The sequence below is a fragment of the Egretta garzetta genome, unplaced genomic scaffold (assembly GCF_000687185.1).
Source record: "Egretta garzetta isolate BGI_Z169 unplaced genomic scaffold, ASM68718v1 scaffold11, whole genome shotgun sequence".
NCBI classification, from domain to species: Eukaryota; Metazoa; Chordata; class Aves; order Pelecaniformes; family Ardeidae; genus Egretta; species Egretta garzetta.
The window spans coordinates 2,325,227-2,335,883 of NW_009258621.1; the positions used below are offsets into that span (position 1 = coordinate 2,325,227).

The window sequence follows — 10,657 nt, forward strand, 5'->3', positions numbered from 1 at the left end:
GCCAGGCTGGCGGCCGCTGCTTTTTCCTGTGCCCGTAAGCAGCTGTGCAACTCGACGCGCATCTCTCAGCTGCTCAACGACATCGTAAAATCTTCCCTCACACACCTCCCCAGGAGACACAGGACACGAGGGAGAAGGCGTACGGAGCTTTACAGATCATTAAAAATACAAGGTGCGATATTACCCTGCTGTTACCTTTCCACAGAAGCAATTAATGCGTGTGGTATTATGCAATTAGTCTAAGGCAGTCTATTGAAACGTAGTAACAAGAATGAAGAACTCCCTTTGCTAGTAAGATTCAGTGTGAAATCTTATTGCTATCTTTTGTTCTAAAAGCTAAAGATTTATTCCAGGAAGATGGCAAGAAATACATCTAATGTCATTGTTTCCCCCTGTACAGGCCAATTAAAGAGTAACTGGTCTCATTCATTATGGTAAGGAGAAGAGAGGCCTTTTTACTCCTTCCTCATCTTTTATTGATAATTTGCCAGATATCTTTATCTAGGTGCTCTGAGCTAGTGAGCATATTCAGGGAAAGGTCATGTCAAGCGTTCAGTTTTGGGCCCCTCACTACAAGAAAGATGTTGCATTGCTGGAGCATGTCCAGAGGAGAGCAACCAAGCTGGTGAGGGGTCTGGAGCACAAGTCATACGAGGAGCGGCTGAGGGAACTGGGGTTATTTAGTCTGGAGAAGAGAAGGCTGAGGGGAGACCTGATCGCCCTCTACAACTACCTGAAAGGAGGCTGCAGTGAGGTGGGGGTCGGCCTCTTCTCCCTGGTAACAGATGATAGGACCAGGGGGAATGGTTTGAAGTTGCGCCAGGGCAGGTTTAGGCTAGACATTAGGAAAAACTTCTTCACCAAAAGGGTTGTCAGGCTCTGGAATGGGCTGCCCAGGGAGGTGGTAGAGTCCTCATCCCTGGAGGTATTTAAAAGAAGGATAGATGCTTAGGGACATGGTTTAGTGGTGGGATGGCAGGGTTAGGTTAAAGGTTGGACTCGATGATCTCAAAGGTCTTTTCCAACCAAAGTGATTCTATTCTATGATTCTATTCTATTCTAAGTTTCTGATCGTGTACTCGAGAGAGAGAAAAAAACATATCAAGTAGTAAGCGCACGAACTAACAACATCCCTGTATGGAATAGGCTGAAATCAGGAGAGTTGGCAGCAGGGGAGAGAGAATACCAAATACATAGGTTGGGCAAAAGTCTCCTTGAGGTTCTCTCTTCATACACATGTGTTCAGGTTGAGTTACCCTGCATTAAATTATAACATTTCTGCATACTACTTTTCATCTAAGGAACTCAAAGCACTCTTCAATTAATTACCATTCGTTTGATAACTGTGGACAACAAAGAAATTATAAGTTATGGAAACTTCCATATAACCATCTAAACCATTCAGACTAGCAAACAAGCTTCTGTCATTTTTTGCCCTACTGCGAAACATAAAACTGCAATGATAATTGAGAAGTGCATGCATTCTTCTTCTTTACATCTTCACATTTGTATTCCTTGGCTTATCAATAAAATGTAGCTTACAATATAGAACTTTATCCACACAGAGCTTTCCAAGGTTGGCATGGGTTTTTTCCCGTAGCTCTCCCCTTTTTAAAATTTTTTTTTGAGTTGGTGGTTCTGCAATGAAATACAGGGTATTTTTCAATTTTCACTCTCAAAGATCTGTTACAATCAAGTTACTCAACAGGTACTGTGACTCTAACCTCTGTGGTACTGTCCTCTACCTCCCAGGACCCAGGGCTCTGCCCCAATACAGACCAAATGCATAACCTTGGCTCATACTCTGAGGGAACCAAAGGTGTGAGAAAAGTCTGTGAGAAATTTTGCAAGTTTACCTTCCTTTCCTTGAAGGACTCTACAGGATGAGGTAGGATTGTTGAGATGGGGATGATTCAAGGATTCAACTTGGAAACATGAAAAAACATCATTGGGGAAAAGTTGGATGCCTGAACATGATGACAATAAGGAAACAGAACTTTACCTGACTCTAAGTCCTTTGCATGAGGTAGTGGACTTAACTGGTTCTCAACTTTGCATATTATTAACTGCAGTTTTTAGAAGAACTGCAGTTTTCAGATTTCAAGAATATCTGGAAGAATGGAGGGTTTTTTTTTTTTATTTCCAGCTGGCTTGCTGGGCATCAGGGGGCACTGTTTCACCACAAGGAATTTAAACTGACACACTGTGGCATTTGTCTGGTCTAGTACACTGGATTTCATGTTGTACTTAATTCCTAATCCTTCCTATAGGTGGACATTAAATCAATTTACCTACTCTTGATCTCTATATGTTATCACAGTTTGAACTGTTTTATACACGCACACACACATATATAAAATGAGTAAGACCTGGGTTTGAAAGACCTGGGATTCTTACAAAATATTTTTGGGAAAAAAAAAAATCCATAAATGCACTGGAACTCAATTATATGAGATATATAGTTACACAGGTACCCAGTAGCTGGTCCAAAAAGGCAGCTGCAGAGAAGCTTGCTTCCTTTAAACAAAAAAAAGGACTTAAATTTTTTTTCAGTGATTGAGTTGTTTACAGATAGATTAAGAAGCATCACTGAAGAAAAACATGGGTAGTATTTTAATAAATTTAGGATATCCATATTTCTTTTTTTTAAAATCTTTTAGTATCTGTGAGGTAGGAAAACAAATGCCTTTGGCCTCTGATATCCTGTCCAGTGAACTTCTTTTGTGTTGTTTAAGAAAGACAAAGTACCATAGGAAGAACACCTGGTATTTCTTTTCAAATAAAGTAATGAAGAACCATTGGTTCTTTTAAATACAGATCATTGTTCATAATAAAACACATATTTTTCAATTCTAGCCTTTTCCTACTTATTTCAGAGTGTGAAATAGAAAAAAAAAAGCCTCTCTTCCCTGTAGAGGTGACTCCCGACCTTGTCGGCGGGAACCCAGCCTCTCAATCAAATATGTTCTAGATTCAGTGCACGCAGGCTGAGAGTGTGATTCCTAAAGACCATAACGAAACTGAAGCATTCATCTAAAAAGCAAACTCCAGACATGCGGTTGAATCCATTGGAATAGAGAGTGTAGCAGGTCACACAAGTTTCAGTAAATTAAAAAGGAACAGATAAACCACCTGAACCCACATCTATCACTAGAAACCTGTTTTTTATGTGGGAAGAGAGAGTAAGGATTTAGATGAGTCGTGTGAAACAAATTATTAGGGTGCCTGAGAACTAAGCTTAATAGACTGAATATGGCTTACCTGTTTGTTCCTTGAGGTGGGAAGTAACAGATGCTGGAAAGGTACCTTACAGCTAGATCTTTGCTTTTGACAAATGTTACAGTATGATTAGAACTACAAGTGGTCCAGTGCCACTAAAGTATATGTCACTGATGGATGAATGGACAGAAAAATTTTCAGCTTTGTTTACTTGAAAAGAACTTCTAAGCATACAGTGGGGTTTTTACAGCTGTAGTTATTCTCAGGTACTGAGAAATTCAGGCACTAGAAGAAAAAAATCATTTGGAAATTATGTAGTGAACAGGAAGAGTATTGACTAGACTAATGCAGCAAATGGTAAAAGAACGGGAAGACTGCCAGCAAACACAGTGCATGTTTAAACATGCTGCTTCTGCATACTTCAGAACAGCCAAGTACTCTGCAGCAGTACTGGGGACATAAGTTTGAACTTGCTGTTCATTTCTACTGTAAATAGACCGATATATCCTGTATGAACTTAACTAATTCAAAGCAGGCAGTGGAAGCCTCTAAGAGTTATTTTTAAGGATTGGCACTTCTGTGCTGGTTATAAATGAAATTAAGTCGTCTTATCTGAAGAGTTCCAACTACTTTATCAAAATAAATAGATGAGACTACATTAGGTCTTCACCATCACGTCACAAAATGGCAAGTGGTGAAAGATGTATCTCTCAACATCAACAGCTCGAAATTCTGAGTGCATATTTTACATTAAAGGGAAAGGAGATGAGATGTACAGTACCCCTTTAAGTGTTTTTTTAACTTCCTGACATCACCCACCATAATGTAACTTTTTAAAGCCACTGGAGATTGTATTTTGCATCAGTGAGTATTTAATAACCACGGTTATTTGTTACCCAGTTATGCCCGTGCCATTTCTTCATACTGCATTGTGCAAAGAGCACTAAGAAGCAGGACTCCTCTGTGCCACCATGACCCTGGAGCCATTTGTTTCAGCTGCCAAGAGCACCAGGCTTCCTGAGACACCAGAGCAGGTGTGAGTTGGCTGTGCCCAAGGTGGTGCTGGTGAACTGCGCCTGTGCAGAGGAGTGGGACTGCCTACACTCACATTAAAAAATGCGAACTCTTCAGCTGGTATTTTTCTCCTCTTTCCTCTCAGAAACAACTAGCAAACCCTAGACCTCAAAAATCCTTCGCGATGAAAATGTAGCTGAACCAATAAAACGTCAAGAATTTTACTTTTTTAAGTTTTCTATAAAGTTATTAAGTTTTATTATTAATAATTATAGTTATTTCTATAAAGTTCTTAAGTTTTTATAAAATCACATTAGCTGAAAATATTCCGTTCACATCTAGTAGGACACATGCAGTCTCACTGCTGTAATGTCTATGTACACATTAGTACACAAAACCACAAAAGATCTAAGTAACTTATTATGCAGGAAACATACTTACCTTTTCATCTAGGGAGATGAAAAGTAAAAAAACTTCAGTGCTTTCAAAATAATGTCCTAATTTTTTTCCTGGCAGCAAGTTCAGCATTTCCTAAATAATACCTGTTTGAGTGGATGAAGAGCAGGTGGGGGCCTTCAAACTCTTAGCTAGCAGGCTTATGATTCTGTAACTAGACAAAACGTGTAAACTGCATAAAATCTTTCTCATCTTGTTTTCCAATTCCAAAGTTTAGATTTACCTCTCAGTTTACTGGTTACATAATTCAGATCACAAACTCTTTCAGACACGGTATCTCTTTTATTCTCCATTTTTCCATTGTTGAACACAATTGAATCTTTGTCCATGACCACAGCCCCTATAATAGGAAACAATAGTAGTAATTAAGACAGGACAATTTCATTATTGTCAAGAGCCTTATTTTGATGGCACGGCATTCAGAAGACTCGCCCTGTGAAAGGATTAATCAAGAGTGATGTAGCTAGAATTTCTGAAGGGAAAATTATTTTCATATGCAAATAGTTTGGCTTCAGTCCCCTTATACTGCTAAGAAATGAACAGCATGAAGTTCAACAGTTGGAAGGCAGAACTTCAAGGACAGCCCTTTAGAGACTAAAACCAGGCAAGTTAAAATGTGAGCTGGAAAGAGTCAGGATTCTTTTTTTTTTTTTCAATCCCATCTAATGGCCCAGGCTTCACACAGTTAAAATTAGAGTTGCCAGAGTTTGTTAAACATTGAATGCCCCTCCCAAGAAGCAATGGGCTCTATAATTACTTCACAGCAGGGCAAAAAAGCTTTGTTTCTCTGAGTTCAGTAATCACGGGTTGTAAAAGTTCTCTCACTCAGAGGTTGAAGCAATAAAAACCAGTACGAAGGCTGTAAATTAAAGTGCAAAGAGAAACAGCTGAACTTTGGCAACAGCTATTGCTAACAGGAAAAATAAGGGAAACTCACAAACTAGGAGAGTCATTACAAACCAAAAGCAATTTATTTCAGCTAGGGAGTGAAAAAAAAAAGCATTCTGTGAGCTATGGAACACCTAGCTCCTTTAACCCCACTCTCTGCTGCCTGTTGTGTTACCCTAAATGGTGTTTGTGGGATGCGATTTTTCTGCTTGGCTGATGGCTGTATTTATTCACCTTTGCTTGGGGAATGACTACAGACAAGTCACAGTGAGGTAAGAGTGGGTGGGGATTTCCAGCACGTTAGCTGCTCCCTGGAAACTGCCTGTGCGCATGCCGTGACCCTGTTTACGTTCAGGAATAAGTGTCTTCTGCTTACTGCTGGGTACAGATGTCTACATAGGTTGTTACTGTGGGTTACCTGACATACTGTAAATCCACGCCCTAGCCTGTATATATAGATGAGTCTGACACAAGCAAATTTAATGGCAGACACCTCCAGGTTGTGAGAAAAGTATTTAATGTGCCTTCTGATAACACTATACCGAGAGACGGGACAACTATCTGTCTGTACAACCATCTGCTTTGGTTCTGCCTACAGCACAGAGATGTTAACATGTTTTATCGCATGACAAAACTATTTAGGACTCTCAAACAGTTTTTAACAAGTGTTTTGACAAAGTTCCATCTGTATCTTCTTTCACAGAGAATGGCTAAAAGGGCAAAAAAAGTATCATAGATGCCAGAATTGAAACAATTTTAGTGTAAACGGAGCTTCTCTTACTACAACTTGCGATCTCATGTTTTCCTCTGAGCCCTTTCCAAACCATACTAAACCAGTGAGTGTTCTCAGGGATTGGGCACAGGCATTAATATGCTTGCCTCTCTCTTACCAGGTAGTCTGGATGAAGAGTTACTACATCTTTTACATCAAATGCTGTGCATTTTAAGCAGCTTTGAATGTTCTAAAAAATGCTGTAGGTATAAGAGCCATGGAGATGCATTTTCAGGTAAGTACAGCCGAGGATGACAAGCCTGTTACTGACCCCACCCACTGGAGTTAAGTGCCAGCCCTGGCACAGAGGTGAGGATGCCACAACGTATCAGGCAGGTTGGTTTCTATTAACCTCAAAGATGCAAATAGAGCACACATTAATTGCATGAGCATTTCTCTCCTGTGGCTACGCCCTGTCTACCTTTATGAACCTCTGAACCAACCTCTGAGCAGATACCCTTACTTTCAGTCAAAGGTCTCCAGCCTGATAAGAGAACCAAGTTGTGGGCTTCTGAAGCTGAGGACACCTTTATGAATGTTGCCACTGCCTCTGAACTAATTTCCATCTCCAGTGTGCATAACAATTTCGGCAAAATACAAGCATAGTTAGGTTTGTAAACCATGTTGTTGTTATTATTAAAGGAAAAAAAAAGGCATGATCTAGAAACAGGCCAAAAATAAACAAAACATGTAAACTAGCTTTTTTACAGTGTTCAGAAGTAGTCAGTCACTCAGTCCAGCAGAAAGACACATTTATTTTCTTATTTGACCAGCTCCATTCAGCCAAAAACATTTAAGCTGTCCATGACTGCAAATGCTCTCATTATTCAAATCAAGATAATAATACTTACCTGTTACGTAGTGTCTTTCAAACCTGCAGGAAAAATAAAATACACAGAAGCACCGGTTTTATTACAACTCTTTGAACAGCAGCATACATCAGTTTGTGAAGGTACGGAGTCTTCAGAAACACAGCACGGGCAAGATACTCTACAATTTTTCAGTATTGTCCTCTACAGTCCTTTCATGGCTTCATTCTATACAGACATTCGAAAACTGTACTAATAAAAAGTTCCTGAGCAAGTTCTAAAATATAGGTAATGTATATAGCAATGTCTACTGTCCAGAAAACCTGTCAGCACTTTTAAGCTTAAGACTGTTTCTGGTTGTTTCTAACTTTGTCAGCCTGAACCAGTTAAAAGTCATCATGAATTTTCAAAAGTCATTAGTTTTGTTAGGAAAACACTAGTTGACACTATGGTTTACAATTTGGTATACATAATACATGGCCTATTTTCTAGGGATGAGACTTTGGTTATCTTCAGAAGGGTACATGCAAAACCAATCAGGTTTGCAGCCTCTGAAGAATCTCAGTTAGAGCTAGATTGCCAAATACTCCAATGGCACCGACCACACTTGCTCTACTCATCGCTCTGATCTGCTGACCACAGTGCATGTCAGAGCCCCACCTTGCATAATTTCCTGATACCTCAGGGGTGACTCACACATCCATGCAACTTTCCCTGAAAGCAGTTTTTGTCCTTTTTCTGTGCCTGGGGAGTATCACAAGCGCACTCACCCCGTTTCTAGGAAAGACCTGGAAATGATCTCGTGAAGACCTAGGCCAGATCCCAGTCTCGCACTAATTCTGAGTGATTTCAGAAAGAGTTGGATTTATCTCCTCAGATCTGATCCACAGTTCACTGAAGTCAACAGAAAACCTCCCACCGGCGTCAGCGGCTCTTCAATACTTCAGTGAACTGAACTTTATTCTCCAAACAGACCTGAAGCAGATGTAAACTACAGAGCCAAAGTTGAAAAAACACATGAGTTTTCCATATATAAGTTTACATAGTCTCTAGGGCCTGCTGATCAAAACTTCTTTTTCTTTTTGCTATATGCTAGAGCCAGTAATGTGCTCACAGCATTTAAATTATATTTTGTCTGAGCTGTAATTATGCTTTAATAAGTGTAAACCACAACTGGCCTACACCACACTGCATAATCAGCATTCAGCTATTTGATAAGAGGATGTCTCTCCCAACAGTTGATAAAATTATCCTGTTTATAACCAACAAGCAGGGCCTTACCTTTAGAGCTGTACACTGAGGAAAGTTAAGACAGAACAGCCACTGAATATGGGCACATATTCCAGCACAGAGAGTTACATATCACCACAAAAGGTACAAAAAAAGACACTGCCTTCCAACCCCCTAGACACCAAGGTTATCTGTGTAATGAAGCTACTTTGATATTTGGGCCCTTTTATCTTTTTAACCATATACCTGCTCCACTGGCTTTGATTCTATGGAGAAGCCTCCCTCAAAATAACCTGGGAAGAGGGTAAGATTAACACTGTTGTGAATAGTCCCTCATTTCCACTGCTTTGCTGGAGAATCACACTGCATAGAGCACCTCTCTCTGCTTCTAAAATACCAAGTGATATTTAAACAATTTCTTCAGATTTGAAAACCTGGGGAAAAATTATAGATAACGAGCTCTTTATTAGCGCCTGCAAACTGGAGCCAAATTAAATGCTCCACTACAAAAAGCAAAATGATGCACCTGTCTTTGCACCACAGTTATGGTATGGCTTTCTATAGGTGATAACTAACAGTTCAGGGAAAACGTGTCATATTAAAAACCCAAACCACACTGTAACAGGCTTCTTTAGTCCACACAAATACCCGAAGACCATTCAACCCTTAGGCACTAAAGGTTATGGCTGGTTTTTTGTCTACTGACAGCAAAGACCCATCTTTGCTGGTATCTGGAGGCTGTTGGAGAGACAGCGCTACTTTCAGTAGCTGCCACTGTGAGGTTTCAAGACTACAGTCTAAGGCTTGGATTTTTAAAACTAGGCACAGAGGTTTACCTAGACAGAACAAGGGCCAGGAGAACAAGGATCATTAGCATGTACCCAGCCTGCTCTGTTCTTCTACATCTAAATATTTAAAAAAAAAAAAAAAAAGGCAAAGACCTATCATAAAATTTACTGTTCCTTATTATCAAGGCCTATCTAGTTCAGCTTGGCGATTTAGTAACAACAGGGTAACTCTTCTCATCTTGAGCAAACCGGTACTTTTACACAGAAAATGAGCTTCACAGGCATTTCTGAGCCTATTGATCCTGTTCATCTTTCTGAAGAATGCCATCAAGAACGACAGCAGAAATGCGAGAAGCCCACATCTGAGGCTTTGAAGTCTTCCCAAAATTTTCACATTGCTAAGATCATGCTCTTACTTCGAGTCTTTGACAAGTGTATCAGGAGAGTATTAAGAAGCCACACAAAAGCTCAAGAAGAATCAAGATAAAAGCTGCAAAATTCTAATTCAGGTTGTACCAGGAACAGACCCAAAACCCAGTCATTTAACTCGGACCCATCTGAGACAGCACCTACCTGTTATCAGCAGGGCACCATAGACAACACATACAAACATAAAGATACAACACAAACACAGCTACGCAAAGAGACAGAACCACAGATGGCTAACCTGCACTTACAATTCAGAACACGCAAAGGTTTCAGTTTTGTTAACGAGGTCTGCATATACAAAAGCAGCAACAAGTTTTTATTGTACAGCAAACGTGAACACTGGTAGGAAGTTTCAAGTCTTTGGAAACTCTTTATTTCTCATAAATGCAGGAACAGACTTAGAGAAACGTCATTCTCGTTTTCTCCTCTACTAAAATAACTTGTTTTTCTAGGACACTGATATATCTTTCAAAAAGATCTATGCATTTTTTTTAACTGAATTAATAAAGGTTCAGAAAATATTTTCAATGTACCATACCTATCTTTTCTCTTCCGTTTTAGCATTGCTTTTACACTTTGGAAAGCCATTTTAAAACCCAGAGCAGGTTTTCCTCTGTTTCCTCCTCGGCACCCTTGCAGGGCTCTGGCACTACCTACCATTTTGTAGGTTCCCACAAAGCTCTGCTGCTCAGAGACAAAGCACCAAAGACATTTTTCTGAACAAGGAAGTGCGGACTGCAGCTCCAAAAGTGACTCTCTTCAGAACAGTCCTAAGGTAGAGCGACCTAGTGCGTATTTTAGAAAAGGGAAAAAAAAAAAAAATCAGGAAGATCCTTAAGAAAGTTTATTCTGTACAGATAGGTGTTCTGTTTCTTCTTAACTGAGGAATTACTGGGATTGTTTTAAATGCTAAGTCCTCGTGAAGCAGTTTGAAGGGCACCACTGGATGTGAACAAAACTAACCGTGAAGTGGGAATATCTATCACCGGCTCTCAGCTCGCCGAGTGGGCTGCGGGAGTGATCCGTGGCCGCTTGCCCGCAGAGGGGAGAAA

At 40.0% G+C, this 10,657-nt stretch overlaps 1 protein-coding gene across 1 annotated transcript in view; it reads left to right on the top strand.

Annotated features, from left to right (window-relative positions):
- The first annotated feature begins 6,566 nt into the window (after nt 1-6,566).
- EPCAM (epithelial cell adhesion molecule) overlaps nt 6,567-10,657 on the top strand; it is a 10,063-nt gene continuing 5,972 nt past the window's right edge. The window contains exons 1-2 of the mRNA XM_009648163.1: nt 6,567-6,584; nt 9,442-9,610. Of these exons, the coding sequence (XP_009646458.1) occupies nt 6,567-6,584; nt 9,442-9,610 (187 nt within the window). The remainder of the gene's footprint in view (nt 6,585-9,441; nt 9,611-10,657) is intronic.